This window comes from Populus euphratica, unplaced genomic scaffold (assembly GCF_000495115.2).
Source record: "Populus euphratica unplaced genomic scaffold, PopEup_1.0 scaffold1940.1, whole genome shotgun sequence".
Classification (NCBI taxonomy): Eukaryota; Viridiplantae; Streptophyta; class Magnoliopsida; order Malpighiales; family Salicaceae; genus Populus; species Populus euphratica.
In genome coordinates, this window is record NW_011501782.1 from 4,081 (window position 1) to 24,295 (window position 20,215).

General features: G+C 32.2%; 1 protein-coding gene across 10 annotated transcripts; it reads left to right on the forward strand.

The window, feature by feature from the left end:
- The first annotated feature begins 1,428 nt into the window (after positions 1–1,428).
- On the forward strand, positions 1,429–19,450 carry LOC105118430 (UBQ, helicase-c and DEAD-like helicase domain-containing protein). Of its 10 annotated transcripts, none has more exons than XM_011016380.1 (27): positions 1,429–1,605; positions 1,703–2,407; positions 3,983–4,094; positions 4,185–4,282; positions 4,432–4,590; positions 5,342–5,443; positions 5,645–5,767; positions 5,844–5,993; positions 6,083–6,214; positions 6,295–6,374; positions 6,560–6,654; positions 6,750–6,817; positions 7,791–7,892; positions 7,982–8,040; positions 13,410–13,517; positions 13,653–13,728; positions 14,654–14,790; positions 14,878–15,037; positions 15,137–15,316; positions 16,497–16,613; positions 16,717–16,872; positions 17,291–17,458; positions 17,659–17,771; positions 18,003–18,126; positions 18,499–18,594; positions 18,713–18,775; positions 18,854–19,450. In XM_011016380.1, exons 1-27 carry the CDS (start codon positions 1,462–1,464, stop codon positions 18,902–18,904), a joined length of 3,678 nt encoding a protein of 1,225 aa, XP_011014682.1. In that variant the 5' UTR covers positions 1,429–1,461; the 3' UTR covers positions 18,905–19,450. The 10 variants fall into 10 exon arrangements, with proteins under 10 accessions (XP_011014682.1, XP_011014683.1, XP_011014685.1 ...); XM_011016381.1 differs by having other exon boundaries at positions 5,375–5,443; XM_011016386.1 differs by having other exon boundaries at positions 1,467–1,605; positions 2,167–2,407.
- Positions 19,451–20,215: the final 765 nt, after the last annotated feature.

A 20,215-nucleotide genomic window follows, 5' to 3' on the forward strand; every position in this document is an offset into this window, starting at 1 on the left:
AATTTATATTATATTTATTTGAAATATCATTAGTGGATCCTTTAACCTTGACAATTATTTTATCTTTGTTTAATCCTTATATTAATCTTATATTTCAAAGTCCTTTTCAATTCATTATCACCATCATCATTATGATTATTATTATTATTATTATTATTTATAATTTATATAGTTAACCATCATATGGTTTAACTCTGGTTTTGCTAGATTATTTATTACTTTGATAATCCTACACTTGGAAAAAGTCATCAACTCCTTGGTCATGCCAATTTGTCGAGGGCCAAAAGAGAGACATGAGACAAAACCTGATATACCTTAAAGTCTTTTACGTGTGGCTTAAGTTCCTTTGCAACTGATACGGCTTTGAAGATTGAAGAAATTAGGTTTTTTTTTTGTCTTCGTGTTGTAGATGATTTGAATTTTGACAATAAAAAGGTAAAACAATGACATATTACTTTTACACACACACACACACATATATATATACACAACAAAGACAAAAAAAAACCTAATTTCTTCGATCTTCAAAGCTATATCAATTTTTTTTTTCTTTATATATATATATAGAAGTAGGTGTCGTGTGAGTTTATCTGGGTTTTACAGGTTGCGGGTTGACCAAGTTTTTCCCGACCAAATTCTTAGTTGGTTTTTTCTTAAACTTGACCTGCTTGAAATCCTGGGTCCGCAGGTTGACTTGTCGGACAAAGTTTTAAAACTATGATTTTGTGTGGACATTGTGATGGTTTTTATGTTGTCCTTAATATATGCATTTAGTGGTCTGGCCTAGTCCCAACAATTGCAATCCAATTTTTTTAAGATTATCAAAGAGTAATTAATATATTATCTGTAATATAAACAAAATTTTTAGCTGAATTTGATATATTCAACCGACTCGGGTTAAAAAATTCAACAAATTAGATTTATATTTGATAAAATATGACAATTTATATATAATTATAGATGAAAATTCAATCCAAATACTATTATTAAAAACAATTCGAATATATATAATTATAGATGAAAATCCAATCCAAATACTATTATTAAAAACAATTCTACATTAATGTAATATTAAAATACTAGATAATTTTTTGTAAGAAAAGAAAAAAATTCAAGAAAAAAACAAAATAGAAATCCATAATAATTCATCTTCTAATCATAATACATCATCTATAACTTTTTAGAAATATTTAAAATTACGGTAAAAAATATTTTTTAAAATAATTTTTAATTTAAAATATATTAAAATAAATACATTTCAAAAATATTAATTTAATACTATGTAAATTCAAAATATTTTTAGAAAACATATATAATCACCGATAGAAACCGTGGGAAGCAGTCTCTTGATAATCATTTGCTGACGTCATTTCTTATAAATAAAAAAAATAAAATAGAAAACATAAATCTACCTTTTGCTATATCTAATGAAAGCAGAAAAAGCGTGTGGGAGACAGAAAGATGGAAAGAGAAGTGGAAATAGAAATCCGTACACTCACCGGTGAATCGACGAAGGTGAGAATATCGTCAAAAAAAATGGTTAATGACCTCAAACTCCTCTTGATTCATGCATCTTCCTCCCCCAATTTCCATCTCTTCTTCAAGGTAACTAACCACCCTCTATTTTTATATCTTATTTAATTTTGAATTGTTTTGCTAAAAGCTTTAATCGTATCATGTCATGGAAATTGATATGTATCAGGGAGTGAAATTGAGTTTGAAGACTCAGATCGACACGCTTTCTATTGAGAATGGTGAATTTCTAGCTCTAGTTCCATTCAACAAGAAAAAAGATTCACCTAGAACCCGAACACCTGATTTTTACAAAAACGCTCCCACAGAACCCTCAATTTCTACCTTGGCAGATTCAACATTTTCTGAGATGATGCAAGATTTGTCGTTTTTATCAGAAAAACCAACCACCAGCACAAGCACACACAGTACTGCTGCTCCACAGTCCGATTATATGTTTTCCGGATACAAGCGAAAGAGGGGTTTTAAAGATACTCCTACTAGTAGTAGTAGTGATGAAGAGTTGTTTTGTTTTTTATGGAGTGTGTTGCGTTCTCCTAACAAAAACAATTATATTGTCGACGACAAAACAAAATGTGAAAAATTTGTTGAGGTTTTGGATTCATTTAGTTGCTTGACGAATCCACATTCCAGGACATGTGTCTTTTTGGATTTGGGACTGTGTGGAGATAAGAGGTCTTCGTGCTTATGTCCGGCGTGGCTGAAAAGAATTATGCAGGCTTTTGCCTTCTTGAATATTTTCACTGCATTTCTTCAAATGCAGAGGCAAGAAATTACCTCGGATTCATTGAAGGAGGCCCTAAAGAATCTTGCGAAATCTGGATTGAAAGCTGGTTTTGAGGATATAGAGCTTCTTTCTGTTCTCTGTCCTAAGGTAACTGTTTGAATTTTTGGGTATGTTTATGCTAAATCTTTAATAAACTCATGCTGTGTTCAGTTTACCTTTTAAAATGTACAAGGCGCATTGATTGCAAAAATATTTCGAGCAGTTTACCTTTGAAATGGGTTGATGCTTTTATTTTCTGCAAGCTTCAGTTTTCAAACTTGATACTGTAATTTTTGGCACCATTAGTTTTTTTGGTTAAAATATCCCATGACCCTTTTGATTGATGCGATTCCATTTAAAGTTTGAGAGTGACTAGCATCTACTGATATCGGGATGGTACGGATATGGAAAAGTAATAGGACACACAAATGTGTGTTTTCGCTTGTTACTCTAAGTTCAAAACCATAGACATTAAGAACTCACCACTCAAAAAATAGAAGATCAAATCTCCACTTTAAAGATGTGTATAAGTCCACTACTCACAAAGAAAACACAACTTGATATGTTGTCAAAAGATCATGTCAAAGACTTCAATCTAGTTTTTTCGCTAAAAGATCTTTATTTCATGAACAACCCTTCGAGTCTCAAGAAAACATCAAAATAGTATAATGAAGATTCAAATAAATGATTTTGACAGAAAACTAGACTAATATTAACTAGCATATGTTTTTGATTTCTTAGAAATACGAACACACTTAGAAAACTTAAAAAATAAAACAGACATAATGTCTTGTAGAAAACTCCTATGCATGCATGACTGACAATCTTCAACTTGAAAAACCACACAGGATAAGTTTATTTTTCCATGCAATGAAGAGATGCAAATTGAGGCTCAAAGTTGGCTCATGGTTGATAGTAAACATTATTAAGGACTTCATTCATTTGCATTGCCAACCCAAACTTAAATAACCCAACATCAATAGGATCATTTGAAGACACTCCCGTGTCATCTATGCATTTGGCATTGTTGCAAGAAAACAAGGTAGTTTACCAGCTTAATGATTATTGAGTTGATAGAATACACCTGATGGTTGTTGCCATGCATTTCATTTATTTTCGGACTTCGACATGATATGCTTCTAGTCAGTAAGGTGTGCTTTTATTGGGTAAAAAGTACTCATTGCAAAATCCCATGCTAATATCAAGTTTCTCATGAGTGGAAGTAGTCAGGTGTTCAGTCTCAGTAGAAAAATGAAAAGTTGTGCGGTGATATGTTTCAGTTCCTTGCCTATTTCTGAGGGAATGATTTGATATGTTTCAGTTCCTTGCCTATTTCTGAGGGAATGACATAAAATGGTGCAAGTTTGTGATGATGTGCTATCTAAGGTCCTCAAGATAGATCACTGTAATCTGTCATGTAAATATGCCCAGTTACACATTATAAGTACTTTGATATGACGTGACTTGCTTGTTGTGATGGAGAATTATTTTTCAAGCCCCATAATCTCTCCCTATCAGAATGGTAGAAGATGAATGTATTTTTATATGGTATGCCTCATTTGTTAAAGCAGTTTTCCTAGGTATTTTTGACAAATGTGGACCACGACATATTGCTGGCGCTTGGATTGATGTCACACATTATCTTTTCCTATTTAAATGATCATATACATTTCTTTATTGCAGGTTATATTTTTTGCTACTAATGATTCTAAGTTTGCTAATGCTGCTGATGTCTTTGTTATCATCAATTCTGAAACAAAGGACAAGGATGAAATTGGTGAACCTTCTAGAAAAGGTATTATATAACTATATTCATATTTTCCCCTATCTCTGCAGCTTAATTTTATAAGCTTCCTAATGAATGATTTCATTTGCATTTTCACAGGTAAAAAATCCCTGTCTTTATCGACCATATTCGATAAAATGAAAAAACAGGAAAGTGCCTTTAAAACTAATTTGTGGGAAGCTGCTAAATTTTTATTGGTATGCCTATCTGCTTATGGCCTCTCTGTATAAATAGTATTTTTAATGATTGATTTATAATGTCTTAACTTTTTTGTGTGTAGAGACACAAAATAGAATTTTATAGTGACACAATTTCCTTTTTTGGATTGTTATTTTTCCTCCTGCAGTGCAAAATTGAAAATAGAGTTGCAATGCCATTTTCCTTGGAAGATCTACTGAAATTTGTGAGGAAAGATGGCATTTCTGTGAGTGAAAGTGAAGCAAAGCAGGCAAAAGGATGCCATTCCTCGGCCTCAAGCTCATATTCATTCCAGTCACGATGCCATGTGGGTGTTTGTCTGTGTATATTTATTAAGTGGTTTTGGTGTTTTTCCCTATAGCTTGGTTTGATATGAAATTATCTGCTTTGAAAGGTGAAATGAAATGGTAGTAGAACGACTGTTTATGATGCTAAATGCATTTGATGTTATATTTGCAATGTCTCTATGCTTCGAAACCTTCTTGTATACTGACTTTTAGTGGTACTTCCATGCTTTTACAATTTTTTATTAATCAAAGTTGAATAAAGAATTTTCTCTTTACATCTTTCAGGTTGAGAGGAAGTTACAAAGTTTATTCCAAATTTGAATTTATTTTTGTGCTTAGAAAAGGGATGTAATTACAACAGAAAATTTACATATTTTGCAGTGCAATTCGTTGCATTTAATGACACTAGCACTTGCCTACTGCCATAAAATGCAGGTGGTTTATGGTCAGATGTCCACCACCATAGAATGCAAGTTGCACCCCTCAGTGAGCTAGGATAGAGAATATGATTGTTTCTCTCTATTTGAATTCCATTTAGAATTTTCATCTTTTCATTAAAACTTAATTCCTAATACCAATCAAGTAATGATATCAGATTTGCTATTAACTTAATATTAATTTGGTGTTCTTTTCATCTTTGCAAAGGGTGACCGTCATATTTATTGCCCCTACCTGGTCAAAGGAATTGTGTCGTATTGAAGTGAATTGTCTTTTATTTCTTCAAACCAGAAGTTCTGACTGATACATAGCATTTCTTTTGGTAATAATAAGATATCCAGTGAGTTGAAAACTCTGACTTACCAGGAAACAAATCAATTGCTGCCTGTGGAAATGGTTGAACATCTCAGAGAAGGCATTGGATCGAAAGGACAGGTAACTTCTGTGGTTGCTATGGATGTTTGGAAACTGTATTATGTGTAACAGTCAACAAATTCTCTTGTGGTTCTGATGGCCTGAAGTAAATAAAAACTCACATGCTATCTGAGCTTAATGCAATGAGCATGTGGACAATACTTTTTATAATTCTGATCAATTTCTGTTGTGAGTGCTAAACTGGAAGTTTATGTGACGCAGATAGTGCATGTTGAAGACATTGACTCTAGAAAACCTATTTATGTGCAAGTACCAAATGTGCTCTCAGATAACATGAAGTCTGCTCTAAAATGCATGGGAATCACTAAATTATACAGTCACCAGGTCAAACTTTTCTTCCACCACAATTTTTTTTCTTCAAAATGATACTTTGTGAGGATGTTGAAACTCTTGTTCACAGGCAGAGTCCATCCTGGCCTCTCTTTCTGGGAAGAATGTTGTGGTGGCAACAATGACATCTAGTGGCAAATCTCTTTGCTATAATGTGCCTGTTCTGGAAGCTTTGTCCCAGGATTTGTCAGCTTGTGCTTTGTACTTGTTTCCAACTAAGGTTCATTGGAAAAGTTTTTTAAGCAACAGATCTTCCTTTTATATTATTTTTGGGCATTTGTGTGTTATATAAACTCTTTATCTGTGTAGGCCCTGGCTCAAGATCAACTAAGAGCGTTAGCAAAGATGAGTAAAGGATTTGATACTAGCATAAACATAGGGATATATGATGGTGACACTGCTCTGAAGGACAGGCTGTTGCTTCGTGCGAATGCTAGACTGGTATAGTAGTGGGTTTTTTTTTTTTTTTCATGGTGAACTATAAGCTTGTCGACTAAATTGTTTTGTCACTTAATATGCAGTTGATCACAAATCCAGATATGTTACACCTGTCAATTTTACCTTATCATAGACAATTTGATAGAATTTTATCAAATCTCAGGTGATGCTTTGCTATTATTTATTTTTAAAATTGCTAGCTGCTAAATTATTAGCACATCAACTGTTTTTGGGTTTATTATGTCATTTATCCTCACAGAGTGATTATGTCATGCCATCATATTTTTTGTCTTTTTCATCCAAATTATCCTATTTTGTTAGCAATTGGTTTATTTATAACAAAATTAGGTTTGTGGTGATTGATGAAGCTCATTATTACAAAGGTGCATTTGGATGCCATACTGCTCTTATATTGAGACGACTTCGTCGTCTCTGTTCTCATGGTAAATGTGATTAAATACAAGGTTTCTTTCTTTTTTTTTCCCAATATTTGCACATGACACAAAAAATTTATTACGCCTTTTGTTTGATGGTGCAGTATATGGAAGCGATCCTTCTTTTGTGTTTTCTACTGCAACTTCCGCCAACCCTTGCGAGCATTGCATGGTAAGATTGGAAATTGATCACAAACATATTTGTTAACGGCATTCAAATTTTATGATGGGTTTGTTTCTTGGAAATATTATGATGGAACCATTAATTACTTCAATAATTGATTTTCCTTTTCCCCCCTCTCTCACATGAAAGGATTTTAAGATATGAGGAATCATATTTTGATGATCACAGATGCAATATTGAAAACCAAAAGCTGTCTTCTTTGCTCTTTGCCTAATCACGTGGCATCCAACATACCTGTGTTTTGTGACAGAATTGCATGAACATTTATGTCTATAGCATCCTGAAATTGTCTGTGTTTTGTTTTGCTGACTCCTCAAGTATTGAGGTGTGACAACTCCCCACATCCTTATAAAGGTGTGAAGGGAGAATAAATGGAATCACAATATAATTATCTTCCGAAAATTAGGGATTATGTTTTATTTTATATTATATCTTAATTAGAAATCTATGTATTTTAGGCTATTATAATCTTCATACATGAAGTTGTAGATAATTATAATCTCTATTTTTCCCAAGATAATTATACTGCAAATCTTTCATTTATTCTCCATCAGATGCTCCTTCGAACATGGGTCAGCTTGGCTTGTATCACCCAATTCCATGGGTTAATTATAGATTTATTGAAATAACTTTGATATCCTTACAAATGTTTCTCGCTTGTATATGGCCTACATTGCAAGATTGAATGATCATTGGTGGCTCAACTAAATGGTGCTCTAGCACGAATCATTGCAAGGGTGTTCCTTGTTTGAAATGTACCCTTGTCTTAATGCTTTCAAGGGAAAGTGTCCAAATATTTATGCTAGTATACATCATGGTTCTAAAAATGTGGGGTTTTTGAGTAGTCTTTTTGTTGGATAAATACATATATATGTATATATATATATATATTTATGTATGTATGTATGTATGCTTTTATTAATTGATTGAAACATAAGCGTTTTAAACTTTTAATGCCTAGGAACTTGCAAATCTTTCAACATTGGAGCTGATTAAAAATGATGGAAGTCCATCTTCTCGGAAGCTTTTTGTTCTTTGGAATCCTACTTCATGTCCTAGAATCGTACGTGTTTACCAGTGTTCTATAAATATGAACCAACTGCATAAGTTGATGGTGTTTATTCATTGCTTGCTGACATTTTCAGATTGCAGGTGCCAAATAAATCTGAGGGTCCCATGGATGTTAGTGAGAGCACAGAGAAAAGCATGAGGTAAGAGAACCTGGATTCATATGTATCAAAATAATGTAGCATTTTCCTGTCCATGCTGTCCTTGATGATACATGATGGTGAATCCATGCCATACATAAAGCTAGTACTGGCTGAATCGATGCCATAGCAGCAATGCTTTTAAGCAAAAAAGAAAAGGAATCCTTTAAAGCCTTGTTTGTTTGTTGGAAAGTTTTTTTTGGAAAGCACTTTCTTGGTTTTCTCATGTTTGGCTGCATTTTAGAGAATTAGTTAATGAAATTCACTTTTCAGTGAAAGAAAAACATAAGCTTTAGATGGAGAAAAATGTTTTCTGGTTTAAAAGATTGGAAAACATTTTTCATGAAGAATTCAAAAACTAAATTGGTATAATATTTCATTATTCTTTATATATATGTACATATAAAAGATACTAATAACATTCTTTAAAATATAAATTATTACTATACTTGTATAGAAAGTATATTATAATGTATTAATATACAATATAAAAATATATTAATTTGATGTATTAGTGTTTGTAACACATAGATAATATTCCTAGGAAATACATTTGAATGCAAAAACATATTATATTATACAATAATCATGCATTTTAAATCATACAAATTGTGCTATAAAATTAAGATACTATAGAAAAAAAATTTATTTTCAATATTCTCCAAATTAAAAAAGATGGTTATATGTCTATAATAATACATTTAAAATATTTATATTGTATGTATAGTTATATTTTGTAAAATAAAATATACATAAATATATGATATAATAATAAAAAAAATTCCACAATTATATTTTTTTACGTCTCATTCCTTTTTTTTAAGTGGTCAAATAAATTTCCACAATTATATTTTTTTAGGTCTCATTCCTTTTTTTTAAGTGGTCAAATGGTTATTATTTAATGTTCTATAAATTGTAGATAATTTATTTTTAATTAATAAGTGATTTTCCAACTTATTTTCCTTGGCATAACCAACTTTGAAAGTTTTTTTCCAACTCATTTCCATAACACAATCAAATATTGGAAAATAATTCATTTTTTCAAGAATCTATTTTCTATGAAAATCACTTTCCAAAAATAAAACTATTTTCCTGTAAACAAATGTGGCATAAAACTCAGTTTAATTTCATAATTTGACTTTGCTGAAATAAAACATAGCATCTATAGAGATTAGAACTCCATACAAGATAGGACTACTAATCTTTACATGATTAGGAAGAAGCTAAACAGGAATAAACGATTAAAGATTAAGATGCCAACTTCCTAAATCAGAATAGACCTGTATGTAATTCTGAAATTACTAGAATATCCCTTATTGACAAGGATCTGCGGAAATTACATTTCTGCCCCTGCTTACAAAATAATTCAGAACTGAAATTCAGATCCTAAACTAAGAAATGTATCATTGTAACTTATTTTTATACTTGAAAACCTCTTTGTCGCTGAAGAATCATCAGACAACTTGGTTTTGATTTGCCATAGTTGATAAATTTCCTTAACCATGACTTATGCCTCATCAATTCTCACCTTAAAAAAACACTCGACCTTGAGTTTGTAATGTTGAAGCATGGGGATTTGTAGAGCATGAAGGTTGTGTCGCTTGACAACTTTAACCATAAATTAAGGGCCTTATCAATTCTCCCATTCTTAATAAAAACCTTGACCTTGAGCTTGTAATGTTGAAGTATGAAAATCTATAGAACACGCACAAGTAGGAAAGCTTGAAGATTGTGTTGCTTGACTTATTTAGGAAACTCGCTCAAAACAAATGAGTGATTTTCCGTTGTAATTTCTTCAAATTGAACAACTTCGTTCAATTTGAACTTCCTCAAATTTCCCATGTTTACCATTAAATTCTTTGACTTTGATATGAAATTCCCTTGATTGCACAACAAAAATTTGTGATTTTGGCAGAACCTGGCATGCTTTGAAAGAAGGCTGATTAATCTAGGAAGTTCAAACTCTTGCATAGTGCCTTATTCAATATGAATTATCTTATGATCATTAGATGTTAAAGTCCATGACATGAGCTTTCTCTCATCCAATGTTGATTCCATTAATGAAACCTCTTGATTGCAGTGGATTTTTTTTTAAAAAAAAAACCATTCAAAATTCTTTTTTAGAGACTCTAAATCTTTGAGAAAGTTGAGTGTTACAAACCTTTTTGAGAAGAATTCAAATAATTAAAAATAGTTTGTGAGAGATTAAGGAAAAAAAAAAGAGGAAGGAATTGAGCTCTAATTACTAATACAACTAAGACAGCTATATGAAAAGAAAATATAAAAGCAATAAATTTAAAAAAATATATATAAAAATTTAATAAATAAATCAAGAAAATAAATATTTTAATATCATTCAATATTAATGAGAAAATTATTTTAAATTTTTTGCATATCGGGCTAATACATAATTATCCATAAATCAATTGATAATATTATTATAAAAAAGCTTTGATATTTGCATCAATGATAATTAAATTAAATGTTTGATAAAAATTTCAACCATTTGAAAACAGTAGTAAACATATTTCTTTTTAATCTAAACTCTATTTTCTCATTAATGCATCCCTTTATTGTCTAAACAAATCATGTTTTTTAATCGTAAGCCAACTTTTAAATAAAAACCTGTCATGATCTCAAAAGAAAGTGTTTTTTAAAAATATATCTATTTAATATGTAATTGAAGAAAAAAACTAATGTGATAAAATTGTGTGAAAAATCTATTAAAATATATATAAAAAAAGATCTAATTTTCATTGAATATTGACCACCAATATGTATATTTTTTTGCTTATTAGGCGTATAATAATTGAAAAGGAAATTGTTATTGTTCCGATAAAAATCGATAATATTATTTAAGAACCAAAACAAGATTTAATAATAATATAAATATTATTTTAATTATTTTATTTAGTTCAATGAACCTCTAAAAATATTTGAAGTAAAAACCATAGAAAGAGGCTAGGTGCTTGAGGCAGAGATGGGGTCCAAGCACCTTATTCAATAGAAAAAAGACTTGGCATGCATGACTACATATATTTTTTTTTGTTCAGGGGAGGATGTCATGTCGTTATGTCATCCGTCCTTCTATTATTATTATTTTTTTAAAATAGAGTAGACATGTTGTTTGCCCACCCAAATTTCAGCTTTAAGAGTGGTGGTTAGAAAATCAGATTTTGGTTTTTTGGATCCAATAAACCATAATCTATTTTACCAAAAAATACTTGTAAACACTCTTCAAAAACTAAACAAACCAATTTGTAATCTCAAAACACCCATAACTTGTAACAAAAGCACCAAATTAAATCAAATAAAAAAAATTCTTTCTTAACTCTAATCTGTTTTTTTTTTTCCCCCAATGAGATGAAAGATCAAAAACACCTAAAGGACACTCTAATCAAGAGAAACCAATGACACCAAGACCAGTTTTTTTTGTGGCTAGAATATGATTGATCGACGATTTTATCTCTTCTTCCTAATTTTTCTGGCCATCCCCCTTAAAAGTTCATGGAATGAAACATAATACAAATAAAATTTAGTATTCAAATTTGAACCCCCCTCCCAAGAAAAAAAAAGGATAAAAATTAAAAGTTAAAATCTATAGGAATCAAATTATAGTACTGCGTTTTAAAAAAGGAAAAAAGGGCATCGGTTTTTTCTAGTGTTAAAAAGTTGATCCATGTTGTTTCAAATTTAAAATCGATAAAATCAAATTCTATTTTGCAAAATTTAGTAACAATTTAATGTTGGGCCAAGATTTTAGATGACAAATAAAAAAATGAACATGAATCGAAACAAATTAAAAGTCTCAAATCACATGAACATTATGCAAGAGGATGAAATTGAAAAAAAAAATCTAGTGACCCGAGATGAATATTTTTTTCTAGGAACAAAAAAAGAAAAGAAAGGCCAGGTGGATGTAGTCATCTAGCAACAAAGTGGAAGAGCCTATTTTGTTTTGGTTTCTTTTTAATTACTATGTGTAAAGAGTCTATATTTAAATAAAAATCTATTCATATTACATGAAAATAAGTAAATGACAAAATTAAAAGTTTTAATTTGTGCTTGACTAATTTTCAGTATGATAATTAGTATCATTGACATTATATTATATACAAATATTTTTATTTTAAGGAGTCTTTTTTAAATTACTTGTAACATGAATATAAATTAACTACATGGAAATAAATGAAAATGTTAACTAAAGATTCAATTTAATACTTCGATGGATTTTTAATTGTTCTTGAATTTTAATATTGTGTTTTTTTGGCTTTTTAAAAGTTCTTTTAAAATTTGGTTAATCAAAATAAATTGTCAATATAGTACTATGTAGTTTAGAAGTGATTTAAGTAACTTGTTTTGTTATTTAAAATCTGATGTGGTGCATGAATAGAAAAATAATGAAAAAATGGGATTGGATGATTTTTTAGGATTCCTTCTTAAACAACCTAGCTTTTAGATTTTTTTTTTTTAAAGAATTTCATCCTTTAATTCTTAATAATAGGTGGGATTGAAGTTATATAAGAGTATTGAGAGTATATTATAATTAATGCTGTAGTAATTATACATTAGTCAATCAAAAGTTCTTAAAAAGTGCATACTTTTATACATGGATATGAATTAGGACTGTAAAAGACTAGATTACTAATTGATTTCTATTCCTTACTTGATTAGGAAGAAACTAAACAAGAATAAACAATTAAAGACTAAGGGGTGTTTGAGAGAGATTTTGCATCAAATTGATATTTTTTTTAGTGTTTTTTGATGGTTTTGATATGCTAATGTAAAAACAAATCTGAAAAAAAATTCATTTTAATACATTTTCAAGCAAAAAGCTATTTTGAAAAGTATATTCACCACAATCCCAAACACACGCTAAGGCACCAACTTTCTAAATAAGAACATAGCTTCAAGTATTCTGAAATTACTAGAATACCCCTGATTCACAGAAATATACAGAAGTTGCAATTCTGCCCCTACTCACAAAATAACCCAAATCTGAATGAAAACCTTAAATAAGAAACCTGTCATTGTAACTTATTCTTAGACTAGAAAACCATCTCCTTGTTGAAGAATCTGACAACTTGATTTTGATTTTCCATAAGAGATAAATTTCTGACCATATCCTAAGCGCGTTTTCATTTCAATTTCTTGTTTCTGGAACATGTTTCTGTTTTTATTGCATTATTATTTCTATTCTAAATAAGCTTCACAGATGCTTTTGGTCTTTTTAGTGATATCATATAATGTGATTGATGCATGATGAAATAAGTTTAGCATGATGAAATAAGCTTTCAATAAATTCTGCATATATTATTACAGAATATATGAAATAGCATTAGAGTGCTTAATGCTCTGTTTTTCTTTTCCAGCCCAATTTCAGAAGTTTCGTGCCTCTTTGCAGAAATGGTTCAGCATGGACTTCGTTGCATTGCCTTTTGCAGATCTCGTAAACTCACTGAGATTGTCTTATCTTATACGTATGGCCCATTGATCTCATGAATGTTAAATTCTTCGAAAGATATATGGCTTTTTGAGCATCAATTTTTCTCTTTTCCCCTCTTATAATAATGGATGCTGAAAGAATATCATCTCTAACTTTATCACTGTGATAGGCGTGAGATTCTTCAAAAGACAGCACCCCACCTTGTAAGCTCAATTTGTGCTTATCGTGCTGGCTATGTTGCTGAGGTCAGTAAAGGTGTTTTGTTTTCTCTGTCCATACGTGATGATAATCATTAGTGCTTTTAAGCCAAAGTTGATATGGTTGCATAACCATAGTGAAGCTTTCCATCCAATAGTTTGTTCTTCTAGGAAATCATATCTGAATTTGGGCCAAATTTTCTACTTTTTTTCTTTTGTTATTGAATCTGTTTTATTTAGCTATATTGGTGGCTGAAAGGTCAAATTGCTTCTGCCAAGTTTCTTTACTGTAGCGAGTTAGTGATGATTTTCATCATGATGCAATAATTTTGAACTTGCTCATATTGTCCCAGATCGTTGCTGGCTGCACCTTCTCTTTTAGTCAAAATTAACATTCGAAGCTCTCTTCCTTCTTGAAAACTTTCGTTTATTATTTTTTCTTACCACCACACATGGTTGCCAACGGTAAATTTTATCTCTAAAATCTTAACAAAAGATTTGGAAGCTATTATAAATCTGTTGCTTTATGTAATGGAGTGTAACAAACTCATACTTCCGCTCAATACAAACTGTTATTTGTATTCTGAGGTGAATTTTTAGCTTGTTCTTGATGGGAATCTATGGAATAAAACCAATCTGTTAAGAGCCTCTTTACTGTTTGACCATCATTTAGAATTGTTCAATTGCCTTGGTCAACTGCAACTCCTTTTAGTTGTCTTTGTTGTCACATGCTGACTCAGCCCTGATGCCGGAAGAAAATTGGACATGGCATTTGTTTTTGTTTGATTTTTTTTTTTCAGTGTTCTATTTCTGGTGCTGTTAAGGTGTTCTTTTTGGGTAATTTAGTGGCATTACCCATCTCTACTAATTTTTCTATTTTCCCTTGGTTGATTTTATATTTTCCTGTTTGTATTTCTAATCTTCACCCACATATGAGTTATTGTGCTTTGATGTTGGCTGGGCACTAGAGCAGGATCGGAGGCAAATAGAGAGAGATTTTTTCAGTGGGAAACTCTCTGGCATTGCTGCAACAAATGCTCTTGAGTTGGGTATTGATGTTGGCCATATTGATGCCACCTTGCATTTAGGCTTTCCTGGTAGTTTTGCCAGGTAGAGAACTCGCTATACTGTGTTGGTTTTCTAAGTAACTATCTTGCTCAATTCTTTTAATTGGAGCCTTTTTTCTTTCATTTTTAGTTTGTGGCAGCAAGCTGGCAGGTCTGGAAGAAGAGAAAGGCCATCTCTTGCTGTATATGTTGCATTTCAAGGACCTCTGGATCAGTATTTTATGAAATTTCCTAAAAAACTCTTCCATGGTCCGGTTGAGTGTTGTCATATTGATGCTGAAAACCAGCAGGTATGTAGGTTTCCAAGTTCGGCATTTTCTTTTGAATTAGTTTTCTTTTACGGTTCCAACAAATAGGCAAACTTATGCTCCAGTGTTTTATCTTTCTAGGTGTTGAAGCAACATCTGGTCTGTGCTGCTCTTGAACACCCATTGAGTTTGCTTCATGATGAGAAATATTTTGGCTCTAGTTTAAGCAATGCGCTGATGTCCCTTAAAAATAAAGGAGACCTGAGCTTTGATCCTTCACGTGATTCTTTTGCTAGAATATGGAGTTACATTGGGCATGGGGTATGTTATTTGTTCAAACATCTAGGTTTAATAGCTCTAGTGCGCAACTTATATTATTTTTATATATAAAAAAGGAGGGATTCTCTTTCATACAACTTACAAAAAGTATTTTTCATCCCTATAACTTTTCATGATTCAATTTTCATAGAAGTAACCATTGGATTTAATTCCTTAATTCATGTAGATCATACATGTCATTCCTATTGAATAATTGATCAGTAACTTGTTCATTACTTGATGGACACAACGTGTAATATCTCACACCGACGGGTGAGGATATGGTAGTTGACTTTATCTGGGCTGTGACACAACTCTCTAAAGTTGCACTTGGTATACAAGTTATGAAGTTTTTGATGCATATTGTGGATAGGACATGATAAGCTGTGAAGTGTTTGGTGCACACAGTAATCCTTGTCTTGTCCGAAGTTGTTCCCTAGGCAAAATGCTTGTTCCACAATGGGGATGGAACAAGCATGTCCAATACCATGGATGAAAATCATTATATCTCAATCTCATATTACCCATCATCTATTTATTACTCATCTGTTTTTTTTGTGTTAGTTGACTAAAGTTTGACCAAATTAACCTATATTTTATTGAAATAAATTCTTACATCTAGGGGCTTAATTGCAAAAAAAATTATGATTTAGGACTAAATTGTATATAGCTTAAAATTAGAGGACCAAAATACTTTCAAATAAAGTCAAGAATGTCATTAAAATAAAATATAGAGTAAAATAAATTGTTGGTGAATTTTCATGGACCAAAATGAACTTTTCAAAAACTTTATTTATTCTTGTCCCATCCTTTACTTAACAAACACAGGACAAATAATGCATTTGTCTAGTTCAATCCTGTCCAGTCCATTTTCAGTTGTCCTGTCTTGTCTAGCATGCCAAACACACTCTAAAATTGACTTTATACTTAATTTTTTTTTTCAACAATAAATCACATCTTGATAACCTATTGACTTGAAATCTTTGAAGCGTGACCTATATGGATAAGAGATTGAAGCTAATGGTTGATTTGATAAACTTCAATGTACATAGTTTTGAGGCTGTATATTATTTCTTGTAACTTCCTGGAAGTCGATCTCAAAAAAAAAAATCTTAGCTTTAGTATTTTGTTGTACTGTTTAAGTAAATGGTCATTTTAAGTTTTCAGTGCTCAATATTTCTAGAAAATGCCTTCACGTGGAATTAGTATTCGAGCAATAGAGTCCACCAGATACAGAGTGATAGACATGCAGCGGAATGAAGTCCTTGAAGAGATTGAGGAAAGCAAAGCTTTCTTCCAGGTAGTGAAGTTGTGATTTCCTTGTTTATTGTAGACATTTAGTGCTAAATATAAATTCAACACTCTTTTTGCTCTAATTCTTCACCATGGTTCCTTTTGTTTAGATATATGAAGGTGCGGTCTATATGCACCAAGGGAAGACATATATGGTCAAGGAATTGGATATATCAGAAAAGATTGCTTTGTGCTATGAAGCCGACTTGCATTATTATACAAAAACCCGTGATTATACAGATATTGATGTCCTTGGAGGTGATATTGTATGTTAGGCTCTTAACTTATTGTTTTTCTTCCTCTGCTTTTCAACTTGTATTTGCAAAAATCGCATGCTTTTGTTCTGCAGGCTGCAGCTTGTTGCATGGCTGACATGCAGAATATATGTATCTGTTAGGTCTGAAACTTAGCAGATCTTTACCTATTATAGCTAGAGTTGGAACCTTGTGCCACATTTAGTTGATTACTGATATTTCTATGGTGGGGAATGCAAAGAGGAGAAACATGTGGGACAGGCTAATAAGTATCATGTCATTAGGAATGTCTTCTATTATAGCAATTGCAGCAATGCTAACAAGAAACATTGCTATATTCTCTTAATGGCATTTGCAATTATTGTTCCTGCAGTTTAATATGATTCAAGATTGAATTATGACAGTAACTTCTTGTCCTGCAAACATTTAGGCCTATGCACCAAGGGCCTTCAAGAACCAGTCTTCAAGAACAGCAGCTCAAGCACTTTCTTGTAAAGTAACAACTACTTGGTTTGGTTTCTATTGCATACAAAGAGGAAGCAACAAAGTCTTAGATACTTTTGATCTTTCACTACCCAAATATTCATATGAATCTCAGGTGCATTTTATGGCTGTTACAAATGGATCTGTTTGCTTGTGTCCCCTCTTTTATTTTGATCTTTATTTAGCATTTTTTGTTTCTAATGATGTTTCTATGATTCCATCTGGCTTTTGGGTTTCTCATGATGTTTGCATGATTCATTCTCTTAGTCATGTATCTTTGTTTTTGTATTTTTTGTATCTTTAATTTGTATACAGGCAGTTTGGATTCCAGTTCCTCAGCCAATTAAAAAATTGGTCGAGGAGAAACAATTTTCCTTTCGTGGGGGTTTGCATGCTGCTTCACATGCTCTTCTCAATGTAGTGCCTTTGTAAGTCCTCTACAGTTGCATCTATCTTTTTCAATTTAAAGCTGCCACCTATCTAATTTATGTTGAATGGATGCTGAGATATGTTTCTACAAAGCTTACCACCATCAAAGTGGCCTTTAAGATTTGAAGCAGACATTTTTTTATTTCCTTGAAACTGCTTGTTACACCAATGCTATGATCTCTTAAATAATTGTTGCAGCACTGACTGTGCTATGATGCTTTTTCATTCAGATATATAAGATGCAACTCGTCTGACTTAGCTCCAGAGTGTCCAAACCCTCATGATAGCCGTTATTTTCCTGAAAGAATACTTGTTTATGATCAGCATCCAGGAGGGACAGGTGTCTCAATGCAGGTGACTGACATGAAATTGAAACATCCCAGTTTTAATTTGTTAGGTTTGGTGTTTTGCTAGAAGAAGAGTGAATTTGAAAACTTTGAACTTTAGTTCTCAATTTTTGAGAATCACACACCAACGGATGTTTTTGTTGATCTGAGGAGCCATAAATCTGGCTTTAAAGCATTGTTAAACACCTTTGTAATAATACCTGCATGTCCAAGGCAATCATCAATTAGAATTATCTATCTCTTCAGTAGCCATGGGATTCGTGGTTCTCTTTAATTTCTAAACATGGGCAGCTTCTTTCTGTTTTTAGCCTCCAAAATAATGGAAATGAAATTTGCATTTCCTGTGACTGATTTGGATATGTTTGTTTGTGCGTGATAGATTCAACCTTATTTCACAGAGCTGTTGAATGCTGCTTTGGAACTTCTCACATATTGCCACTGCTCAGGAGACACTGGCTGCCCAAATTGTGTTCAAGTGTGCCTCAATATTTGTTTGATTTTAATGTTTTTGTGTTGTTGATGGTGAGAATATTGTTAATTATCATGCAGAATAATGAGAGTAAGAGTAACATTGTCACCCTTACATGTTGCAGAGTATGGTTTGTCACGAGTACAACGAGGTTATACACAAGGATGCTGCGATTATGATCATTAAGGTTCTTCCTTGAACTTAGAACCGCATTCTATTTTCCGTTCTTGTTTCCAATGACTGAATCTATCTGTTTCATGCTCAGGGTGTTCTGGATGCAGAGTCTTTCTTTGGAGAAGTAAACGACTCTTCCTAAAACCATAGCAAGTCCTGAATCATTAGCGCTTTCTAATATGGTTCTCTTACAGCCTGGGGAAGGTTTACTGAATTTGTCAGTTGTACATGTATCGTTGACTGTTGCAGAGCCTACTGCAGTGGCAAGTAACGTTGTTTATGAAATTATAAAGGCCAACTTCATATAAAAAAAAACAAACCATACATCCAAGTCTCAAAATGATTAGTTATCTTTGGTCCAAGTTTTTTGTCCTTGCAAAGATTTCAAATTAGCTTGTGAAGCTTGCGAAGTCGATAGCAATCAAAGAAAAATGAAGGACATGGATAATTGTAAGGAAGTCTTTTATCAGCTTCGTCCACCTCACTTTCCGTCATTGCAAAGATGTTCCCAACTTCTGCGACTAAAATAGGATAATGAACAATCAGAAATCAGAAAAGCTTGTAGAGTTTGGATTCTGAAAGCTGGATTTGTACTAGAAATAGTGCCCTCTCTAAGCTTGGAATATGCTTTGCATCTGAGTGCTGACTTGGTTATTGTGATTATACCACTCATTGCAATTGTTTGTGTGCATGTTTCAACGAAGATATTTATTTTGCGCTTCCTAAAATCTTATTTTTATTTGATATTCGTTGTGCTTGCTGATGTTTCCATTCGTTGAGCAGCGGTAGAAAAAGGGTTATTGCGGTGCTTTTGCAGTGCTATCTTAGCTGCACATTTGCAACACCTATAGGCCAGGGGGCTGTGAAGTAGGCATTGGGCAACACTAAACCATGAGCTTTGATGTATGGCTGCCATTAATGGCGTTAGCCAGAGAATCAAACTGTCAATGCATCTACATAGATTAAATATGGTTCGGCTCGCACATAAGTAGTTGCATTTTCTGGAAAATTGATGTGGTTATGATAGCGGTTGATATCAGGGTGGTGGTTTGGGTATGATGGGGACGAACATGGTGATAACAATTGTTTCAATATATATGGTGGCGGCGGTAATAGGAGGTTATGGCTGTAATGATCGGGTTAATTGGTTACGGTGATGGGGGCAATAATGGGTGGCTCCCATTAATGGTGAAGATGAGATTCTTGAAGCTAAAAATTTTCTTTTCCTTGTTATCTAGTTAATATCCTTTTATGAGACTCTGTTCCTTGTGTGGACCCTACATGCATGCCATGCAAGCATTTGACTATAGAAACGTGATAGATATCCAAAAATACAAATTATTATTACATTTTAAATGGTTGGAACACTTGTTTGAATACAATTAGATATATAACAATCAATTATAAAAAGATCACAAAAGTTGAGATGGAATTATATTATCTTATTTCAAGC

What these genes read in the sequence shown, in the direction of transcription:
- LOC105118430 (XM_011016380.1), top strand. Translation starts at nt 1,462, where the DNA reads ATGGAAAGAGAAGTGGAAATAGAAATCCGTACACTCACCGGTGAATCG. An exon ending in AGAATTTTATCAAATCTCAG is followed by an intron (nt 6,375 to 6,559) that starts GTGATGCTTTGC and finishes TAACAAAATTAG; the next exon opens with GTTTGTGGTGATTGATGAAG. An exon ending in TTGATGCTGAAAACCAGCAG is followed by an intron (nt 15,038 to 15,136) that starts GTATGTAGGTTT and finishes TTATCTTTCTAG; the next exon opens with GTGTTGAAGCAACATCTGGT.